This window comes from Manihot esculenta, chromosome 9, assembly GCF_001659605.2.
Source record: "Manihot esculenta cultivar AM560-2 chromosome 9, M.esculenta_v8, whole genome shotgun sequence".
Taxonomy (NCBI): Eukaryota; Viridiplantae; Streptophyta; class Magnoliopsida; order Malpighiales; family Euphorbiaceae; genus Manihot; species Manihot esculenta.
Window position 1 is genome coordinate 1,994,804 of NC_035169.2, and position 24,628 is coordinate 2,019,431.

General features: G+C 38.3%; 2 protein-coding genes and 1 non-coding gene across 3 annotated transcripts; all 3 read right to left on the reverse strand.

The window, feature by feature from the left end:
* Nucleotides 1-12,192: 12,192 nt before the first annotated feature.
* Nucleotides 12,193-13,267, reverse strand: LOC110621870 (probable calcium-binding protein CML36). Its single transcript, XM_021766146.2, has one exon. The coding sequence runs from the start codon at nt 13,093-13,095 to the stop codon at nt 12,406-12,408; it is 690 nt and encodes a 229-aa protein (XP_021621838.1). The 5' UTR covers nt 13,096-13,267; the 3' UTR covers nt 12,193-12,405.
* Nucleotides 13,268-15,132: 1,865 nt separating this feature from the next.
* On the reverse strand, nt 15,133-15,342 carry LOC122724740. The gene has a single exon (XR_006352193.1). It is a non-coding gene; the product is annotated as a small nucleolar RNA U3 (small nucleolar RNA).
* Nucleotides 15,343-16,830: 1,488 nt separating this feature from the next.
* LOC110623018 (triacylglycerol lipase SDP1) lies at nt 16,831-21,273 on the reverse strand. Its single transcript, XM_021767828.2, has 5 exons — nt 20,929-21,273; nt 20,646-20,783; nt 18,883-20,373; nt 18,120-18,263; nt 16,831-17,820 (listed from the first exon to the last, which is right to left on the reverse strand). Exons 3-5 carry the CDS (start codon nt 20,299-20,301, stop codon nt 16,882-16,884), a joined length of 2,502 nt encoding a protein of 833 aa, XP_021623520.1. The 5' UTR covers nt 20,302-20,373; nt 20,646-20,783; nt 20,929-21,273; the 3' UTR covers nt 16,831-16,881.
* Nucleotides 21,274-24,628: the final 3,355 nt, after the last annotated feature.

The window sequence follows — 24,628 nt, forward strand, 5'->3', positions numbered from 1 at the left end:
ACACAGTTTAGATGTTCAACACAAAATAACAACCACAAGCATTAAAACGACGTAGCTTTAACACCCCCTCCTCAAGTTGAAGCTGGGAGAGGCAAAAGATTCAACTTGCGGGTTAATGTGCCATGGCGGGAGGCTGGTAAGGCCTTGGTGAATAAGTCAGCCAGCTGTTCTTCAATAGTGACATGGTGAGGTAATATAAATCCCCGTTGAAGTTGATCTCTCACCAGGTGGCAGTCTATCTCGATATGCTTCGTGCGCTCATGGAAAGCCGGATTGGCGGCAATGTGTATGGCAGCTTTGTTATCGCAGTGCAGTGGAATGGGCAATTGGATATGAACCTGCAAGTCCTGCAAAATATAGCTAATCCAGAGGAGTTCACACACAGTGTTAGCCATTGCACGATACTCAGCCTCAGCTGAGGACTTAGAAACAGTAGGCTGTTTCTTTGTTTTCCAAGAGACAAGGCAAGGGCCCAAGTATATGCAATATCCAGATAGTGACTTTCTGGAATAAGTGCAAGCTGCCCAATCAGAGTCACAGTAGGCATTTAGAGATAAATCAGTACTTACAGGAAAATAAAGGTTCTGATGTAAGGAGCCCTTAAGATAGCGAAGCACATGTAAAGCAGCCTCCCAATGAGGCTTTTGGGGCATGCTCATAAATTGGCTCAAGTGTTGCACAGCATAACATATATCAGGCGTTGTGAGATTAACATAAAGGAGCCTCCCAAGAAGTCTCCTATATAAATCAAGTTTATCAAAAGGCTCTCCTGAATCAGGAGATAAATGCAAGCCTTGAGGTAAAGGACAAGAGGCAGGTTTATAATGAAACATGCCTGCATATTGCAATATGTCTGAAATATACTTAGTTTGACTAAGTAAAGTTGTTTGAGAGGATCTAGCAACCTCCAGGCCCAAAAAATATTTCAGGGGTCCCAAATCTTTGATAGTAAATTTTGAATGTAAAGCAAGCTTGCATTCAGTAATAGCATCAATAGAGTTTCCAATTAAAATAACATCATCAACATATATAAGCAATATCAAAGTTAAAACACCAGTGTGCTGTGTAAAGAGACAATGATCATGGGGGGACTGCACAAAGCCTAAGCCCTTTAGAAAAGTGGTAAATTCAATGTTCCATTGTCTGGAGGCTTGTTTAAGCCCATATAAGGACCTTTTAAGCAAGCAAACTTGCCCTGGCTGGGCTTTGTGATAACCTTGGGGAGGTGTCATGTACACCTCTTTATCAAGATAACCATGTAAAAAAGCATTATTTATATCCAATTGAAAAATAGGCCACTGTTTGGAAGTAGCAAGAGCAATCAAAATTCTTACAGTTGTAAGTTTGGCCACAGGTGAAAACCTATCCTTATAATCCAACCCCTCAATCTGGTTGTAGCCTTTGGCCACCAACCGGGCCTTATATCTCTCTATATCCCCATTTGTCTTAAATTTCACTTTATAGACCCATTTACAGCCTATTGCTTTCTTACCCCTAGGTAAATTAGTGAGCACCCAAGTGTTGTTATTTTCCAAGGCCTGAAGCTCTTACTTCATGGCTTCAACCCAATGTGCATCCTTAGATGCTTGAGTGTAAGTACAAGGTTCAGAAACCTTGTTGACATTGCAAATGTAAGATTGATGTAAGGGATGGAAGGTCAGGAAGGATATTTGCTGGGAATTAACATAGTCTTGCATCCAGATAGGGGCTTGTCTATGCCTTTGTGTCCTTCTAACTGAAGGACATTTCTGTAGGTCATCACTGGTGTGACCAGATGGACAGGATTCAACAACAGGGCAATCATTCTCAATCACAGGAATAGGAATCACATAGTTTTCAATCAGATTGCTATCTTGGAAGGGAAAGATATTTTCATGGAAGATAACATCCCTACTAATAAAGAAGGTTTTATCACTGATGTTATAAAGCTTATAGGCTTTGTGTGTGCTGGCATAGCCTATCATCACAGCTTTAATGGCTCTTTCTTGAAATTTGTCCTTCTGAGTTCCCACAGAAGTAGCAAAACACAAGCAACCAAACTTTCTCAAGTGAGAATAGTCAGGTGAGGTCCCATAGAGCCTCTCATAAGGTGTGGACCAACCAAAATGCTCCATAGGCATTCTGTTAATTAGGTAGGTTGCAGTTAAAATGCATTCTGACAAAAAATGAATAGGGACTTGTGATTGTATTTTCAAAGCTCTAGCAGTGTCAAGTATGTGTCTGTGTTTCCTTTCTACAACTCCATTCTGTTGTGGAGTGTAGGGGCAGGATCTTTGGTGCTTAATTCCCTTGCTCATAAGCAGAGAGCTATAATTATGGCTTAGAAAGTCTCTTCCATTGTCACTTCTAATGACTTTGATGGTAGTATTAAACTGATTTTCTACCATGTGTATAAAGTATCTAGTCAAGCTAAAAGCCTGACCTTTTAAGTGCATCATAAAGGTCCATACAGCCCTACTATAGTCATCAACAATGGTGAGGAAGAACTTAGCTCCAGTGATAGAGCTGGTCTTATATGGCCCCCATATGTCAATGTGAATCAATTCAAAAGGTTTTAAGGCTAAGGTGTGGCTTCTGGGAAAAGGTAATCTGGCTTGTTTAGCTAAGGGGCAAACAGGACATCATCTCATAGCCTCATTATTGATGTTCATGCCTTTAATATGTTTGAGCTTACCTACTGATGCATGCCCTAGTCTATCATGCATGTCATTCATGGTCACTACATGCTTATGTGTCTGTTCAAGTTGCATGGAATGTTCTTTATTCAAATCCATTTGGGAGAAAGTGCTTGTAACAGCCCGGGAACCGGTACCCCTCTGTAACGGCTCCGACCTGCTCGGCGCTAGGATTCAGATCGGCTTAAGGCCGCCGGAACCCGTAGCAAGCCTCTAAACATCCTGAAACTCTAGGTATAATCCCATACATGATCACCATTTTCATAAAACTTAAGCTTTGGTCTCATAAAAACCTTTAAACTTGTTTTTCTTACCTCAGCTTGACCTATGCATGCAAACATAGAACCTCATACCAGATGGGTCATCAAGCTTGCTTTAAAACATATCCGCTTTGGGGTCAAGGGATTGGAACCCTTTCTTCCCTCACGGGCCATCCAAAACTCATAACATTTAAAACATTTTCTCAAGATCATGCATAACAAAAAGGGATTTACCAAACTCTAGGCAAAGCACAATTCTATACATCTCATGCTACATCACATGGCATATCTATACTTTTCTTAACTTGGCTCTATCTCTTTATAACATTACTCTTTCTATTCTTTCATATTCTTTATATACATAAGGACCATACATCAAGTCCATCTATCATGTCCATATATCATCATGCTCATGTCCACCACTAAACTATGCAAGCAACAAACATACATAGCATTACATAACATATCATCTCTTTAGCAACTTACATTACATAACTATCACTATCTCCATAACATATACAATAAGCATCTCTCCTTATACATAACCATCAACAAAACAAGCTAAGCTATTACAACCAAACATGGTAACCCATGCTTGAACCTCTTCTATCCCATAGCTTACTCTGACTGAACTCTGGCTTGACATACTCTGGCCCTGCAAAACTGGGGGTAAGGGAATGGGGTGAGCTACAAGAGCCCAGTGAGTAGAAACAGAGAAAAACATTTGCTTTAGTTCCTCCATTTTTAGGTATATTATTATTCATTTTAATGTTCCACCCTTTTTATGTATTTTATTATAAAGACATTTTATTCAATTATTCTTCTTATTCATGCATTCATGAAATGCGTCACATCACAACTATAGCACAACAAACATCTCACCCCCGCTTGAGTTCATGCTAGCAAATCTCTTCCTCTTGCGGGTGATTTTAGAGGGTTCACGTAACGTCCTTCCCCTCAGGGTTAGACATGACCCCAACATTCCCTCTGTCAAAACTTGGCCCCGAAGGAGCTCTCATGGGGCTTTCCTACATGTACTCGCCCGATTGACAAAGACTCATTGACAGACTTGCAGGCTATTGAGGTCGCCTTGGTCCACCCATCTCATCATATACATAGCACATTATGCAATGCGTCACCTTCGTGAAACTAGTGCAATCATCCTATAACATATGAACATGGTGCATGGGCATGGTGAACTAGTGCAAACATCCTATTACATAACATGATGTATGAGTATGCTTTAGGCATTAAATTCTTAAAATAAAACATTAAGTTAGTTCTACTCACCTGAAGCCTCTGCTCAACAAACTCAGGGTCAACTAGCACTGAAGCTAGACACCTCTCCTCAGGTCCAATCCTACACAGATGGACTCACATGAGGTACTAAACACATGCTAACAACTCATAAGAAATTCCCCAAAAACCCCTCTAAACATCACTTAAACATGCATAGAAAACAGCCATGAAAAGGCTGGACAGGCACTTTCGGCGGCACCTTCGGCGGCCGAAAGTCTCCTCCAGAGACGAAACTCGGGTAGGTTCGGCGGCACCTTCGGCGGCCGAACCCTCTCTCCAGAGACGAAAGTCAGGCACTTTCGGCGGCCGAACATTACCTTCGGCGGCCGAAAGTCTGCTTTCAAGCCACAACTCAACTTTCGGGGGTAAGGTTAGGCGGCCAAACCATGCATCCAAAGGCACGTTCGGCGGCCGAAACCACCTTCGGCGGCCGAACCTGAGTTCATCCCGAACTCAGCCTTCGTGCATACCAGCCTCCTAAACCTCACAAAACAACCCCAAACCTCACATACTCTCTCCCAAGCATGCATACACACTCCCACAAGCAAAGAGAGCAAAGAAACTAGCTTAAACTCCTCAACACAACATCACATAACATACATTGGGCATAAACCCCACATAAACCCTTAACATGCATATCTACCCATTCTAACATAAAACCTTCATAAAACTTACTTAAAACTTCTTAAAAACTCAAGGGAAACAAAGATCTACACTTACCTCTTGAAGATCGAGGGTTGGTGCGATCCCTAACTCGGAGGTGTGGAGAATCCAAGCTCCAAAAGCTCCAAGCTCCCAAAACTTCTATTTTAGCTTCAAAACTTCAAACCAAAGGTAGATCTTATGAAAACTTGAAGGATTTTGAAGAGAAGACACACAAGCAACCAAGGGAGGGCAGAAACTCACCTGAGTTCGAGAATGGGGAGAAAACTCGCCCATTTCCGATCTGAGGGCCTTTATAGGTGGCCTGGTCAAAGACCTTCGGCAGCCTAACGTGCCCCCTAAACTCATGCATGTTCGGCGGCCGAACCTCACTTTCGGCGGCCGAACCTTGGCTTGCTCCCACAAGACTTTCGGAGGCCAAAGGCGCTCCCGAAGCCGTCACATGTTCGGCGGCCGAACCTCACTTTCGGCGGCCGAACCTGGCAAACGCCTCCTTGGTCTTTCTCTTCAAAAACTCAACTCTTTTCTATTTAAAACCATAAAACACTTAAAAACATTTTAGAAAACCTTTCCTTTACCCTTGCTCTACCCCCCAAAGAGGATCCGACACCCGAGATTCCACCGGACGGTAGGAATTCTGATGTCTGAACGAGCGGGGTCTTACATTCTTCCCCCCTTACAGAACATTCGTCCCCGAATGTTCAAACAAAAACACAAACAAACAAACAAAACCTCAAACTTGGGCTTGAACGCCACAAGCTTCTGCTGCGCTACTCTGATCCTTCTCTTCTTCTTCCTTCACTGATCTTACTCTTCTCTTCTGCTTTCTATTCTACTCTTACTCTTCTCTGCTATACTCTTACTCTCTGCAGGTACCATCCCGTGAGGAAAAAGAGAAATGGTTATGGGTACCAGGCACCACCTCTGAACCAAACTCTACCTCCCTGACCGATGGTAAACCTGATACTAGCCTGAAACCTTTGAACACTCGCTCTATCTATGGCACCAGGGCTGGTTCCTAAACCTGCCTGCTGCCCTCTCAAACTCAACTAAAACTCTCTACTAACCATTCCTATACACTCTACGAGCCTGACAGCTGACATCAACCTTCTAGGCATCCTACACGGTCCTCTCTGAAGCCTACCTCAGACCCACTCTGCATTTCGATCCTGACCACCTTGCGCTGCAGACGCAAGTATTACCAGCTCCACAAGTAGAAAACCAATCCATCCCCCGGCTGACATCCAGACACTCAAGTCTAGGACCTCATGCACGGGTGGAAGGCATCTACCCTCATCGGACACTGGCCTGAATCTCAGCCACAGATGGATCCTACCCGGTCTACTAACCCAAAGAGAACACTCTACACCCAGAAGCTATCAACTCAACCTCTCAAAGGCTCCTAGAGCAACAACAGAAAAGGGAAACACACTAGTGCACAAACACACACATCAGAACATGAACAAGTGAGCGTACCTGGCATCACTGCGTTCGATGTGTCTGCTCCCCTTTCTCGATCACTGGCCTGAGCCACAACACCTGCAGCTCGCTGCTGGGACCACACCCTCCTGGGCGCAGTAGGACAATCACGTGCGAAGTGCCCTTCCTGTCCGCACCTGAAGCATGCCGTTGTCCCAACTCGACAAGGCCCTCTGTGCAACCTTCCGCACCTCAAACATCTTGTAGGACCTCGGCCAGAACTCGAACCATCTTCATCATCTAGCCTAAACCTCTTCCACAATCTACCCTTTCTAGTCTTGCCCCATTGCTTAGGGGCTCTGGCTCTTCCCCACTTTCTACCTCTCTTGGTAGCTGTACTCAGCATGGAGGGATCAACTTCTCCTGAACTTGAACTCTTAGAAGCCTTAGACTTTTCCATACTTTCCTCATCCATGTTCACTTGCAAACTAACATCCCTCCTCTGCACCATAACTTCTTTGCAGACTTCTACAGACCTTTCAGGGTCTCTTGCTCTGTCATCTCCACCTGACCTTGCAAGGGGAAAAGGCTCGCTTTCCCACTCAGATGGATCTGACTCCATAGAGCTCCTAGCACCTTGCATCTCAGCTTGTCTGAAACACAACAGGCACACAAGCACACATAAGCATCACATCATATCATGTGGTCCATGACAAACACATGAACGCACCACACATAGCATAGCATCATATCATATGGTCCATGTGATAAACACATGACCCCTCAAGCAACATATATCATGGATGAACCTGTCACCTACAGCCTACAACATAGCAGAACATGCCATGACCAACTGGGCCAAGGGCCACTCTTGGTCGCTCAGCTCATCTCATATCAGTACATATCATGCCATCTCGCAGCTAAGGGACTATCAACATCCATAATACAACATAAATGCACATGCATCACACATGGCATTACACATCAGCATGCAAGACATGACTCCTCATCCTATCCTAGTGGACATGATCTTACTCTTAATCTCTCTTAATGTGCTTGCCCTCCTAACATCTAGCACAACCTCTTTCCGATGTCTGAGCATCTTCGCATCAAAACACCGTACTCTCGAGGAACCTATGCTCTGATACCAACTGTAACAGCCCGGGAACCGGTACCCCTCTGTAACGGCTCCGACCTGCTCGGCGCTAGGATTCAGATCGGCTTAAGGCCGCCGGAACCCGTAGCAAGCCTCTAAACATCCTGAAACTCTAGGTATAATCCCATACATGATCACCATTTTCATAAAACTTAAGCTTTGGTCTCATAAAAACCTTTAAACTTGTTTTCCTTACCTCAGCTTGACCTATGCATGCAAACATAGAACCTCATACCAGATGGGTCATCAAGCTTGCTTTAAAACATATCCGCTTTGGGGTCAAGGGATTGGAACCCTTTCTTCCCTCACGGGCCATCCAAAACTCATAACATTTAAAACATTTTCTCAAGATCATGCATAACAAAAAGGGATTTACCAAACTCTAGGCAAAGCACAATTCTATACATCTCATGCTACATCACATGGCATATCTATACTTTTCTTAACTTGGCTCTATCTCTTTATAACATTACTCTTTCTATTCTTTCATATTCTTTATATACATAAGGACCATACATCAAGTCCATCTATCATGTCCATATATCATCATGCTCATGTCCACCACTAAACTATGCAAGCAACAAACATACATAGCATTACATAACATATCATCTCTTTAGCAACTTACATTACATAACTATCACTATCTCCATAACATATACAATAAGCATCTCTCCTTATACATAACCATCAACAAAACAAGCTAAGCTATTACAACCAAACATGGTAACCCATGCTTGAACCTCTTCTATCCCATAGCTTACTCTGACTGAACTCTGGCTTGACATACTCTGGCCCTGCAAAACTGGGGGTAAGGGAATGGGGTGAGCTACAAGAGCCCAGTGAGTAGAAACAGAGAAAAACATTTGCTTTAGTTCCTCCATTTTTAGGTATATTATTATTCATTTTAATGTTCCACCCTTTTTATGTATTTTATTATAAAGACATTTTATTCAATTATTCTTCTTATTCATGCATTCATGAAATGCGTCACATCACAACTATAGCACAACAAACATCTCACCCCCGCTTGAGTTCATGCTAGCAAATCTCTTCCTCTTGCGGGTGATTTTAGAGGGTTCACGTAACGTCCTTCCCCTCAGGGTTAGACATGACCCCAACATTCCCTCTGTCAAAACTTGGCCCCGAAGGAGCTCTCATGGGGCTTTCCTACATGTACTCGCCCGATTGACAAAGACTCATTGACAGACTTGCAGGCTATTGAGGTCGCCTTGGTCCACCCATCTCATCATATACATAGCACATTATGCAATGCGTCACCTTCGTGAAACTAGTGCAATCATCCTATAACATATGAACATGGTGCATGGGCATGGTGAACTAGTGCAAACATCCTATTACATAACATGATGTATGAGTATGCTTTAGGCATTAAATTCTTAAAATAAAACATTAAGTTAGTTCTACTCACCTGAAGCCTCTGCTCAACAAACTCAGGGTCAACTAGCACTGAAGCTAGACACCTCTCCTCAGGTCCAATCCTACACAGATGGACTCACATGAGGTACTAAACACATGCTAACAACTCATAAGAAACTCCCCAAAAACCCCTCTAAACATCACTTAAACATGCATAGAAAACAGCCATGAAAAGGCTGGACAGGCACTTTCGGCGGCACCTTCGGCGGCCGAAAGTCTCCTCCAGAGACGAAACTCGGGTAGGTTCGGCGGCACCTTCGGCGGCCGAACCCTCTCTCCAGAGACGAAAGTCAGGCACTTTCGGCGGCCGAACATTACCTTCGGCGGCCGAAAGTCTGCTTTCAAGCCACAACTCAACTTTCGGGGGTAAGGTTAGGCGGCCAAACCATGCATCCAAAGGCACGTTCGGCGGCCGAAACCACCTTCGGCGGCCGAACCTGAGTTCATCCCGAACTCAGCCTTCGTGCATACCAGCCTCCTAAACCTCACAAAACAACCCCAAACCTCACATACTCTCTCCCAAGCATGCATACACACTCCCACAAGCAAAGAGAGCAAAGAAACTAGCTTAAACTCCTCAACACAACATCACATAACATACATTGGGCATAAACCCCACATAAACCCTTAACATGCATATCTACCCATTCTAACATAAAACCTTCATAAAACTTACTTAAAACTTCTTAAAAACTCAAGGGAAACAAAGATCTACACTTACCTCTTGAAGATCGAGGGTTGGTGCGATCCCTAACTCGGAGGTGTGGAGAATCCAAGCTCCAAAAGCTCCAAGCTCCCAAAACTTCTATTTTAGCTTCAAAACTTCAAACCAAAGGTAGATCTTATGAAAACTTGAAGGATTTTGAAGAGAAGACACACAAGCAACCAAGGGAGGGCAGAAACTCACCTGAGTTCGAGAATGGGGAGAAAACTCGCCCATTTCCGATCTGAGGGCCTTTATAGGTGGCCTGGTCAAAGACCTTCGGCAGCCTAACGTGCCCCCTAAACTCATGCATGTTCGGCGGCCGAACCTCACTTTCGGCGGCCGAACCTTGGCTTGCTCCCACAAGACTTTCGGAGGCCAAAGGCGCTCCCGAAGCCGTCACATGTTCGGCGGCCGAACCTCACTTTCGGCGGCCGAACCTGGCAAACGCCTCCTTGGTCTTTCTCTTCAAAAACTCAACTCTTTTCTATTTAAAACCATAAAACACTTAAAAACATTTTAGAAAACCTTTCCTTTACCCTTGCTCTACCCCCCAAAGAGGATCCGACACCCGAGATTCCACCGGACGGTAGGAATTCTGATGTCTGAACGAGCGGGGTCTTACAGTGCTATTTACAAAGCTGTGAAGATCAGCATTAGAGTTCATGATTTCAAACAAACAATTCCTTACATCAGAATGAGAAAAACTCATTTGGTTCAGCCTGAAGAGGCCTCTTTGTTTCTTGCCTATGGCCACCACCTTCTTATTCAGTGGGTCCTGTATAAGGCAATAATCCTTCCACATTACTATACAGTAGCCATGACTATTCATTAATTGACCAACAGAAATCAAGTTATATTGAAAGTGTGGAATGTAAAGAACATCATCTAAAATCAATTTGCCAAAGAGATTTAGCTTTTCAGATTGAGTAACCTGAGTTGTTTTCCCATCTGGAAAGCACACACATATGTGCTTGTGTAGTGGATGTAAAGCGGTGAACAGATTGCTGTCTGAACACATGTGATTTGTGGCTCCAGTGTCTAGGATCCAATTAGAGTCAGTTTGCATTTGTGCATTGCAAGTGTTATAGACAGTAGACTTACCTGCAAAGTCCATGAAATGTGCCTCAGATCCATGAGATGTGCTTGGAGCAAGAGTTCCTTTCCCTTTTACAAGCTGGGAGACTTCTTGTTTTAAAGAGCTCAGCATGGATGTCAATTCATGTATTTTACTTGATGTGTCTAAATATTCCAAAGGATTATCCTCTTCTAACTTGTTTCCCTCAATAGCAGCCATAATTTCGGTGCTTCTATTTCCTTTGAAAGATTGGGTTCCTGCCTTGTTATTACCCTTGAACCAATCAGGATACCCAATCAGCTTAAAACACCCTTCTCGAGTGTGGCCATCCATGTTGCAGAAAGTGCAGTGGCCCTTCTTGACCTTAGACCTTTTTGGTCTGGACAGATTCTGAGCTTGAGCCTTATTTAATAAGGCAAGAGATTCTGAGTTGTCATTCATTGCCCCCAGAATCTCCTTTTGAGACTCAAATTTTACAACCATTGAATACGCCTTGTTTACTGTTGGTAAAGGGTCCATCCCCAATACCTGATCTCTCACAGACCCAAAGGCCTCATTCAAGCCCATTAGGAATTGCATGAGCCTATTCCTGTTTGTTATTTCAGCTATGTCCCTAGAGGCACCACAGGTGCATGTTGGAAGAGGTTCGACTGACCCAAGCTCATCCCACAGCCTCTTCAGCTTAGTGAAGTAGACAGATACAGACCGATTTTCTTGGGAGATGAGAGATATTTTCCTGTGCAACTCATAGATCATAGGACCATTGCACTCTCCAAATCTCTCGCATATCTCTTGCCAGAGATCTCTGGCAGAGGCGGTATATATGAAACCATCGACTAACTCCTTAGAGATGGAGTTGAGAATCCAAGATGTGACCATGAAGTCACATCTTTTCCACTGTTCATAACCTTCACTGTCTTTACTAGGTGCCGAAGTAGTGCCTTCGACAAAACCTAATTTCATCTTGGCTCCTAAGGCTATTCTAATAGCCCTACTCCAAGATCTGAAATTAGTTCCTACAAGAGGTGCGAAAACTAGGCTCATACCTGAATGGTCAGATGTTTGAAGACTCAGTGGGTCTCCCATCCCCGCACTCGCGATCGATCCCCTTCTGTTCCTTACTACTGCTCGCCATGACCAGATCTTTCGAAAAAACCAAGGATCTCTCATATGCAACCGGCGATGCGCCGGTGTGAGTTAGGGTTCAGGCTCTCCATATACAGAAGCAAAAACGAGAGAGAAAACGAAAGCTCTTATTAAAATCAGGATAAAAATAACGTTACAAGCTGTTCTGAAAGCATCACTTCCATTATTTATACCAGATAGACCCACATATACAGCACATGCATACAGACAACTCAATTCAGACAAAACGATACAGTTTAGACAAAACGATACATTTTAGATGTTCAACACAAAATTACAACCGCAAGCAACCACAAGCGCTTTATTACAAAAATAATAATAACAATAACAATGCTTTATATAAAAACCAAAAATATCCAGAAATTATCAAATTATATTATATATACGGCTGAGCAAGGCAAAATTATTTTGCCAGCGAGATCGAGCAATCAGGGCCGTTCCTGATCTTTATCTATATGAACATCTTATCTCTCTAGGCTACCCCTCCGCCCTAGATCACTCGATTCAGAATAAAAAGTACAACCACAACTTAAAATCCCACGTGATCTAAATATAAAAAACCATGGTCATCTCTGAAGCTCCATCATGCGTGAAAAATCCTCGAAGCATACGAATCCATCCCCGTTCTTATCAACCTCCGCTATCATACGCCGGCAATCGTCTAACGTGCACTTCTCGTCCCCGATAGCTTTGTAAACTCCAAGTAGCTCCTCTGCTGTTATTTTCCCATCCTGATCCATGTCGAAGAACTCGAATGCCACTCTCATCTCTTCGTCGGCGGCCGGCTCGCAGGCTGAACCAATCCGGTTTATTAGAGCCTCCACGCTTATGCACCCATCACCGTCGTGGTCCACCTCGCTCAACATCGACTCCACCTCCTCTTGGCTCGGTGGCTGAGCTCCTAATCGGCTCAACAGTGCCTCTAACTCGGTCCTCGAAACAATCCCATCATTATCCCTGTCTATCAACTTAAAAGCCTGTACAAGCTCTGAATAAATATCACAGGAGATATCGGACCAGTCACTCGATATTTCGGGAAGAACACTGGTAGGCGTTCCGACATCAACCACACCGTCTCTTGAACCTCCCTTGTGGTTGGAAACGAAGGAGTCCGAGGAAGAAGACGACGTTGCACCATAACTATACGATGATGGATCAGATCTGCAGACAATAGATCGGTCCTTTTTGGATCGAAAGAGACGTTTGGGAGTAAGATTAAGGCGTTTGGGATTGATTATCTTGATGAACTGTTTCATGGCGGAAAATTTGAGCAACCCACAAACAGATAAGAGAGGATGAGGAGAAGAGGAAAGAATTGAGGGGGTTTGTTGACGAGAAGAAGGGACGAAGGTGGTTCCCTTAAATGGAGTGTAGGAGCAGTGAGCGCCATGGCAACTTCTCGGAAGCTTCCTACGAAACAAGAATTTTTCTTTTTCTATCCTTTTTTCGGTGGATGGGTGGTATTTATATGTGTAATTGTAATTTGTAATTGCTATTTTGTGGGAAAGATAATAATGTTTCGCGGCTAACTTTAGTGTATGTGTTTGGTTCGTCCGATTATAAGTGTATTAATCGGACGGATGTCGTTTTTTCTCGAGACCTGTGGGGTAACTTCGAAATCGAAGCAATCAGTCAATCCTGATCTGAAAAATCTCGGCTTAATTGGGTATATAATTTAGTGATGTAAATGACTCTTAACTGTTTGCCAGCTACTTTGGATTGAATTCGACTTGTTCTTTTAAAAATCAATTTAATTAATGTGTATATAATTAATTTTTTCTATATATTTCTAGAAAATATAAAACAATTATCTTATAATTTTATCGATATTTTATTTTAAAATATTGAAATCAATTTTTTAATCTAAAATATACAATTTAATGATAGTTTTTAAACAAATGTAAAAATTATATTGTGAAATATTACTTTGAAATAAATTAAATAATAAATTTTAAAATTAAGATAAGTTAAATTATATATTATTTTTTTATAATTTTTATTTTTAATTAATAATTATATTTTATTTACTTCGTTATTATTTTTTATTGATGTTTAAAAATTACTACCATTTATTAAAAGCCTGATACTATAAAATATTATTTTGATATAATTCTAAATTATAAATTTTAAATAAAGAATAAATAAAATCACGTAATGTGTTTAACAAGATTTAAAAGGTAGATATAACTAGGAGTGAGCAGTATTTGGTTTAAATCAAAAAAATCGATTGAATCGAATTGAATTGAAAATTTAATTCGATTTTTTATATATTTCGGTTCGGTTAGATTTTTAATTTCAAAAATTTCAATTATTTCGATTCGGTTCGATTTTGATCAGAAAAAAATAAAAAAAATTGAATCGAACCAATTAGTGATAATAATATGTTTTTTCAATAATATAGGGAAATTAAATTATATTAAGATTAAAATATTTTAATTAAATTTTAAAATACTAAAAATAAAGTGTAAAAAATAAAAAAATTATTAAAAATTGAAATCGATCAAACCGAATCAGACCAGTTCGATTTGATTTGATTTTTTATCAAAATCAATTCGGTTCGATTTTTATAAACACTAAAATTTTAATTTTTGATTTATTCGATTCGATTTAATTTAAAATCGAACCGACCGAATGATCACCCCGTAGATATAACAATACAAGGGCGAGTCCAATCTAATTGACTCTAAGCAAATTAGTGTTATCACAGTTCAATCCATACTCAAAGCAAGAACATCTAATTCAGAATTTAGAAAATTTAATTTGAAACTCACAATCGACTAAAATGCTAGACTGATCTAATACATTTGAATTAGTAATTTATAATTTGAGAAATCATGTAAGAAAACAGAAAAAAAAGTTATCGATAAAACAAAAACAACAACCAAATTCGATATCACAATAACATCATAAATGAAAATAATAGGAGGCTCAATTATAGGCTTCATTCAACTATTTTTAAAAAGAAAAATCTCAAATGAATTAAAGCGTTTCCAACATAATAAATAGACACAAATGGAAAAAGTGTAACAAATTTCAGCTATTGTAAAAAATTCACCCAACGCAGCAGTATAATTTCGAGGTGCAAATGCTACAAAACTGTAAGTCCTTTTGACAACTAGCAATAGAGCCATGAGCCCTCGTCAACTCTCAAATCCTAAAAAATAAACCCTCAACACCGAAAGCCATGAATTTGAAAAAGAAAGAAAAGAAAAGAAAAGAAAATCAATCTATCAAAATTTCAAAATAAAATAATTTATTTCTACATCTATGAAAATTTATCAAAAATTTGATTGAGTCTGTCAGGCCACCGTGCGACCACCCCCAGCCACGTGTGGCTGAGAACGATCCTCTACAACTCACGGACCCCTAAGGATCCTCAGACGTTAATCACGCTCTGATCGTACGGCCATGCTTCATCTTCCAGACTGTGGTACCTGTCTCCTTAGTGCTAAAGGACACAGAGGTACGATCCTATAGAACAGATCCTGTTCAAGTAAGGTCGTGCACCGGCTTCCTTACCTCAGCAATTAGATGGGCTGCTTCATTGTTTCAACTTTTCGATGTGGGATTGTAACTCGCTTCCTTCAGGGCTTAAATCGTCTTTTCGACACGTAAAGGCGATTGTGGCACGCGTCTCTCACATGACAAAAGCCGGCGATATCACTATTTGTTAAATAATTCAATTATCAAGCTTCCAAAAATAAAATAGCAGCACAGACTCCCAGTCCCGAGAAAGCAAGCAAGCTGGTTCAGGAGATTATAATTATTATATTACATAAATAATTATAGACAATTTTTATACTATCATTATTTTTTATTTAACTATCTTTTCTTGATAACTTTAATTATAAAAATAATGAATCATTTTTATCATTCTTAGTCACAAGTGTGTTACAATATTTATAATATATTTAATAATTTATTTTATATATATAACCTATAATTAAATAATATATAATAAAAAATAAAAATATATATTAAATAATATATTAATATTATTTTCATGGTTAATTTCATATGCATATCATTTATATAGATGCATATTATATATTATGTATATTTTTTATATTAATAACTAACTTTAAAATTTAAATGATAGTTTAAGAATGATTTGTTTTGAAAAAAATATATAAATTTTATTTTAAGAGCTGAAAATTGAGTATCAAAATTGAAATTATACTAAATTGAATCAGAATAAAAAAATAAAAAAACCTAAATTAGAAAAAAAAAAATCAAACCAACTACAATTCAACCCTAAAATTCATGACTCAGCCCAACTCAAATCATTCGGTTCAGCCAAATCCAGTCATAGAACATGAAGCATGCTTAAGACTAGCACAGGAAACAATATATTGCTAGGAGACGGATCACCATCACGAATCAAAGACAACAACAATCAGCATCATCACCAATCTAATTGTTTTTTTATTTTATTTTTTTAAAAAAACATCCAAGTATGTTTTCTTTTGTACCTTTTACATGCATCCATTGATCTTTTTCGTTTTCATCCTACTAATTTAATCTTATGTAATGCATTTTAGGATTCCACTTGATCCAGTTCTCTGGTTTATCAGAACCATGTTATACATTGGATAATTCTGATATAGGAGTATTATTTATTTATTTATTTATTTTTCTGAACGGTGGGAATTCATTGGATAAAAGCCTCACTAGGCCAAAGTGCAGATACAAAAGCAAATTGACTCAAGGGATTCACCCCAAAAGAGTCATCAGCGTATTCATTACAAAGGTTTATTTCCCACGAGGCCTTGAGCTTCCCTATGCTTCTTTAGAGGGAAACTACCAAAACCTTTCAAAAAATTGCTGGAAGCTTTCCGAGATGCTGAAGAAAATTAGAAACTTTATCAAGGATTTGATGGTTGTTGGCTCTCCTTCGGCTGTTGTGTACTGCTTTTGTATGTTTCTATTTTTTGGCAGCAGTGGGTAGGTTGGTCTCTTTCTGTCATCCTTTTCCTCTGTTAGGGATGTGCTCTGTCATCCTTTTCCTCTGTTAGGGATGTGCTTACTAGAACTCCCTCTTGTCAATCTTGAACAGTAACTGTTTCCTTAGACATGTTCGTCACAGTGACATTATTGTCATCATCATCAGATTCAGATGCTGAGCTTGCATCAATATCCCTCTCCGGACAGTCCAGCTGAACACATTCAGGAACTTCTTTATTGTAGTTCAAGTCTTGGGTCCTGTTTGAGAGTGCTAGATTTTCTTTCTTTACAACATTCAACACAAACCCATTGCGGATCCTTTCAGGCTGCAGAACGTCACCTTCAGTGACTGTAATACTAGAACTATTCCCAGATGATCTACTGCTAAAATCCACCGGTTCAAATTCGCTTTCCGAATTTCTTTCTGGTGTTGTCAGCCTAGACATCTGATTATAAGCTTCCGTGATTCCCATCTGAGCCACTGGAGAGTTTGGATGCGTCATGAAGCCTTTGGTCAGTTCAGCATCAACATCCAGATTTCGGACAAAGTCGATAAATTGATTCGCAGAGCTACTTCTCATCAATGGCCCACCAGATCTCGTCCAAGAACTTAAATCTACAGTATCAGGTTCACTATCGCTTCCGTCATGAATGTTACGATGTGTCCGCACATTTCTACCAGAAGGAACTCCCCATCCAGATACACCAACACCTTGATGGAAAGTTGAAGCAAAATCAGCAGGGTCTTCTTCAAGCGAACCTGTTGAGTTCTCTCGAGCAATGCAGTTCCAAGATGGAATTCTTTTAGAAGCACTGAATTTGACAGTGCTGGCTGCGCCATGAGAAGCAGCAGCAGCCCTCTCAGCACTCCTTTTGAGTCTACGCATGTGGTTGAGAATCACAACACATTCATCAAGACAAAGCTCAATGCCACAGTTAGCTTTTATGGCTGAAAGTTTCTCCCACGTACACCTTCTCCCTTGGTTGATTGCCTTTTGAAGCTCCAGAGAAGTTGGATTTTGTATAATTTTTGATATCTGCATTCCAGAAAAATGTCATTTAATTCTCATGTGAAGTATTCAGAAACATTGCAAATTATTAACAGACAATATAAAGAGAAACATAACAAAAAGAGAAGGAACCGAGTAAGAAAAGTGAACTGTCAGAACTTTTTATTTTAGCAAGTTCTACACAATTCCAAACCAAAAAGGAAAAAGAAAAAAAAAGGGAAGCCATTTCTACATTCATCTCAGGGGCTTACCAAATTCTTTGAACTAATTAAACCCGTGATTCAAATTGCTGCCCAATTAGCGTAAATTTTTTATTTAGCATATACCTGAGCAAGTGTAGCAGGCATTACAACAGTGATATCACCCTCCCAATCTTGAGCAAAAAGCTTAGCAACTCCTCCCAATGGAAAACCAAGTTCCAGTGCCTGATTGAATCTATGTTTTACCTCCATCTCGGTGAGATGAGCAAGCTACGAAGTTAAATACCAAAATATATCAGTTTCACGACATTAAGGCATTAAATGAGAAACAAACAGAAATATTACCTCCAACAAAATAGTTACAAAGAAGAGGTCTTAAAGATGTGAACTACATTAGTAACATTAAAAATAAGGTCTCACACTATGAGGTGAGTGCTGCATGGAGATTCTTGGTTGCCACTTAAATAACATGAGTTGTGCAGAAAAAAAACATCTGCTCGTTTTGCCTCCATATCTCTTAGCACTAAGCCTTGCCACTTATGTTTTTTCATATCAACATAAAACAGCTCTTGAAATCATAAACAAGATAACACAGATGAAAAACCAAAGCCATAGTGGTGAAAAAGAAGTAAATAAAGGCTAAGTGGCATGTCAGAATTTACTAAACCATGTTCTAAATAATTTATATATGCAAAACACATTTAAGCAACACTAAAAGTCTAGGCAAGGGAACTCAAATGATCCATTCCATAGAAAGAAACGAGAAAACTGAGAAAATAGAGCCAGAATAAACTTCAGAAGATTTTCTGTACAGGCATAAGCAGATGTGCAAATTAAGACTATTAGGACAAGGAGAAATCTATGTTAATTTCAAGCATTGTATACATACCTTTGCAGCAAAATTACCACCATAAACTCTCACCAATTCCTTCATTCTCAATAGTGGAACGATGTGAGGATTTGCCTGACTAACAATAAAATGATTGACATTGAACAGTTCCTTCAATTGCATCATTGGTAAATCAATTTCCAAGCTACCATCTCTCCACCGGCGTGCAGATGTGCTTGATCCTTCCTCTGGATCTAGATTAAAAGGTGGATGATATGGAACAATTTCCCCACTCCTGTCCTTAGCCATCAGTTCCTGAGCTTCAAAAAGGCCAGGAAAGGCACAGGAAGCAGTGACTGCACTCCATATGACAACATGAGGTGAAGTCAAGTAGTTAAGGCACCTAGGAGGCTCATGCTTCCTTGGAGAGCAAACTGTGATCCCAAGAATTCGACCTGTCATGTCATAAGCTTCTTGAAATGTAAGATTACTGGTGAGATTCCTTAACATCCATTGCAAGTACCGGATATCATGCACAGCTCCTTGTGTCCTAACCCTCTTCACAACAGTAAGAAGCCCACCCATCTGATCAAAAAACTGCAATGAGTGCAAAGAATCCTCAAAAAAGCTTTGTAGCTCAGGCCATGATCTAGTGGCAACAACAGAACACATGATGGATCCAACACTAGAACCAGCAATTACTCTTGGTAAAAGCTTATGCTCCACCAGTGCTTTAACCACACCCACATGAAATGCTCCAAGTGAAGCACCACCACTCAAAAGCAAAGCAGTTCTCCCGAATGCATGTCTTGTCTCATGCATGAAAGAAAGCTTCTCTTCCAATATAACATCCTGCGAATCTGAATCACAAACCATTCTCAACTGAGTTGAGACCTCATCAATATACTCCTTTATGAGCTTGGGCACTTGAAGCCTCTCCTTATGAAGCTCTGGGTTACACATATTGCCAAGATTTCTAATAAGATCTGCTCGCATGCAAAAGATGATGTCTCTAAGAGATCCCTCTTGTCGACGGTGTCTTAGCTCCTGAAGCTTATTTCTCACTAGTTCTTCATCATAAAGGTCTGACTCATTCATCTTTGGTGTCTCTTTGTCAAGCATCTTTGCAGCATGTGCCCACTCTTCATATGTCAATGCAGTTCTCATCATATTCCTCCAAAATTTCCTCCGGTAAGCCATCTCAGCTCTCAACTTCACATTGGTGTATCGTTTCAAAAGAAAAGCAATTACAGTCACCATGGCCAGTATTCCTTGAGGATTCCGAGGATGCAGCCATGAAAGTGAGGATGCAGAAGCATCTCTACATCTATAAAAGTACTTCAATAACACATGATAGATTTTACGCCTCAAATGTGATATTGACTTGCAGAATAAGACTCTGAAAGCAATCGTCCTACCAATGATCGTTGAGGGTCCAATTGTAAAGGGATCAACATAGGCCTCAGTACTTATATCCATATCTTGGCTAAAGAAAGACTAGCTCGTCGAATTCCTGTAACTCAACAACAAGATTTGTTCATAGGAACAAATCTTATGAAAGAATAAAAGAATAAAGAGTTCAGAATTAAATTAAACTTAACAATTTTATAAGGATGCACAAAGCAAGACAGCTGAATAAATTTGTTCCTAAAATTGTACATCTCGCAATCAATTAATCAAGAAAATAATAGCACTACTGGACTCAAAAATTCTATTGCGTGCTCTAGGAGAAAAGAAGCTTCTGTTGGAGAAAGTGAATAGATTACGAATAAAAATTGTAAATTTATAGTAGAGAGAGATGCGTAACAGTAACCAAATCCAACCTCTTGATCAGGCACAGGAGTCTAAATTCAGCAAGAAAGCACACCCAACAATAATTAAACCTTCAAATCTTGAATTCCCTAGTGCCACCATGCAAAGAAGCCAAATGGGTCATCAACTTGCAACGATCTCCCCGGATTCTGCCAACCAAACCCTTAAATGTGAGAGGAAAAATAGCCCTCAAACGCAAAACCACGAATAATTACTAAAATGTCAGATGGGGGTTTCATATCACCAACAGAAAATTTTACAACATCAAAGAAAAGAAGGAAAGAAACAACTAACCCAGAGAATTGAAGAAAAAGAAGAAGAACCCAGAAAGCCAGAGGTGATATTCCCGGAAAAAGAAGCAAAAACTCGTAAATATATCAAGAGAATGGAATTAAAAAGAAGAAGGGATACATTGGGATACGTGAAGCAGATAAAGAAAGCGATATGGTGACGCAAATTTGAATAGGCAGACATCTTGGATTATGGAGTTACGTGCAAAGTCTCTGTTTTTGCTTGTTCGTCTAGTCGGTGTTGTCGCAGCTTTGCTTTACTTGCGCCTTCCGGACGCCATTCAACTCCAAACGCGACAATGACACGAAACAAGATTAAGATATACTGATCAAGGAAGAAACAGAAAATGATTGTGAAGGGAGAGAAAGGGAGGGAAAAGAAAAATCTTATTTCCAATATTAGAATTTAGTCCATTAATATTACTTTAAAAAAATAATTAAATTTACAATGTACTTAATTTTTTTTAATTTAGCTATTATATATAATTTATATTAATTAAATATTTTATTTTTATTATTATTAATTTTTTTTAAAATAATAATCAAAAATTAAAAATTAAAAAAATAAAATTTAAAATTTCTTAAATTTATTTAAATATATTTATCATAAAATTAAGTACGTGTTATTATTATTATTATTATTAAAAGTAAAAAATAAAAGTTTAAATCTCTAATTTACATGAATAGATTTTATTCTTTTGTGTTTCTAAATTGAAAATGTTTTGTACAAATTTAATTTTTTTTAATAAGAATATTAATTTACTTATCTGATAAAGTTCAACAAAGTTTCTCAAAATCAAAAAATAATGTATTTTTAATTAATATAAAATTAATTGAGTAAATAAGAAATTATTTTATAAAAAGAATTTAAAATGTTTTTCTTCAAAAAATAGTGTAAACCCTCAATTTAAACTTGTACTAGAAGCAATAACGTGTTAAAAATCAGTTGAAAAATAGAATAGTAGACAAATTCATTAGGTATGAGCTGTCACACACACAAGTTTTGCTGTTGAGAATACTGAGTTCTGAAAACATATGTAACACCAATAATGAGTAATTTATGATTTGTGGCTTCAACAGTAGTTATCAGGATCTATGCAGCAACGGGGAAGAAAATTAAAAATACAATTAAATATAGATCGATTTATCCAAAAATTTAAAATTTGTGTGTATTTATATTTTAATTTTAATTTAATTGGTTTAATTTTTATATTTTAATATAATTTAATCAATTGATGATAGTTTAATTTGTATATGTATTATTATTATTATTATTTTTAGTTCATTAATTGACAGAAAATATCTAATATTTAAATATTTTATAATAAATATATTATTTAATTTAAAATGACAGTATATAAAAAATAATTAAAAATAATATATTAATTATAAAATTTTTATAATTATTAATACAAAACAACATTTATTACTGTTTAAATAACATCAGTTAAATTATTATTCTTTCTAGAATTCAATATATTATTTAATTATAGTTACATATAAATTAATATTATTTTATTTAGTTTATATTTAAAAAATAATAAAATATTATATTTTATCTAAAATTACACTCAAAGGTAAATATTGAGATAATCCTTCCAAAATTTATACATTTGACTTAAAACCCAAAATAATATAAATGTTAGACTCTTTTCAGTTTTTTAGTTAGTAATTTAATAAACAATAATAATAATAATAATACAGCTGCCATCCTAGTTAGATTAGGGTGAGCATTCGGTCGGTTCGGTTCAAAATCGAACCGAACCGAATAAACCGAAATTTTAGTGTTTATAAAAATCGAATCGAACTGATTTTGGTCAGAAACCGAATCGAACCGAACCGGTCTGATTCGGTTCGATTCGGTTCGGTTTGATCGGTTTCGATTTTTAATAATTTTTTTATTTTTTACAATTTATTTTTAATATTTTAAAATTTAATTAAAATATTTTAATTTTAATATGATTTAATTTCTCTATATTATTAAAAAATATATATTATTATCACTAATCGGTTCGGTTCGGTTTTTTCGGTTTTTATCTGATCAAAACCAAACCGAACCGAAATAACTGAAATTTCTGAAATTAAAAATCGAACCGAACCGAAATGTATAAAAAACCGAACTAAATTTTCAAATCGATTCGGTTCGGTCGGTTTTTTCGATTTGAACCAAATACTGCTCACCATTAAGTTAGACTATTAAATTACCACATCCACTACTAAATTTAATAATTTATAAATTAACTAAAATTTTATTAAAATGTAAAAATTAGACCAATTAAATTAAAATTAAAATATAAATATGTATAAACATTAAGTCTTTAGACCAATTAGCTTAAATATGTATAACTATTATTTTCTCCATTTTTTTAATTAAAAATTCTCACTAAATTGATAAAGTGAGAAGTTGCTATTTTAATATTAAGAAAAATTAAAAAATCATTTAATTTTGAAAATTCTTGAAAAATAAACAATTTTAATTCAAATATTTTGATTTAGAGATCTGGAATCTTTATAGAGAAATATATTAGATATCACACACCATTCCTAAATAGAGTTAATAAAAGTAACATTATGCTCAAAATAAAATAATTTCAGTGGATAAAATAGAAACCAAACAATTCTGTTTATGAAATATTTAATGTGTATGATAAAACAATCCAACTATATTACCGTTACAACTTTCCAATATTGAATTAGTCGCCAATCCCAATGTAAACTTTTTTTTCTCCAAGACATGAATTTATTGATAAAAAGGTACAAGTCCAATTTAAATCATAAACGAACAAAGTCCAAGAATATATATATATACATATATATATATAAAGTTCACCCTGAAATTTTAGAACTCAAAAATTAAGAATTATTAACTCGGTTGAAGACCTAGATAAAGAAACTTCATTAACGCTGATTCTGATTTGAGAACGTCGGCCGATCGAACAATGGACCACTAGGGTCCAAAAAAAACTACAAAGAAGAAAAAGCATTAAGTACATATGGAAGCACCATTGAAGACCATCAATAGAAAACCTTCAAACTGCCGGCTGTTCTAAGAACAAAATAACTCAACACTAGAACTTAGATCTAACAATGCTGGGGAAGAGTCGTCGTAGAGAAACGAGGATAAAACCTTTGGTTCGACATGACTACCACACCCACGGTCAAGAGAGGCAATATGCAATCCAACCGAAGGTAGGAGAAGAGAAAAAAATAGCAAGCTCCTAACAAATAGATTAAGACCAAAGCTGGGGAGAGCTGGCGGAAAGAAACGAGGAGACCATCCTCCGTACTAGAGCGACAACCTCACCCAAAACCACGGGACGCAACATGCAACTCGAAAGAAAAGATGAGCCATTGCCTCGCCCCCACTCGCTGGAAAAAGACCATTGGGCACCATGAGTTGAGAGCTGACAAACCTGAAAAGGAAAAAAAAAAAAAACGAATAACATAAGAGAAGAACACACAAGCAGCCAAACCAAGAACCCTCCACCTTAAACACCACTGTAAAAACGAACAAAACAAGGGATATTTACATTCCACTTGATTGTGGAGAGGCCGGCCTACAGCCGGGCAAGAGGGACTTCCCCACCCAGAGGGGCAAGGATGCCTCCGCAAGGCACGATCACCGGTGAAACCCAAAAAAGGTTTAAATCCTAAAGAAAGGAGAGATTCTCTCTTTACCAGCAGATTCAAACAAGCCTTAATAA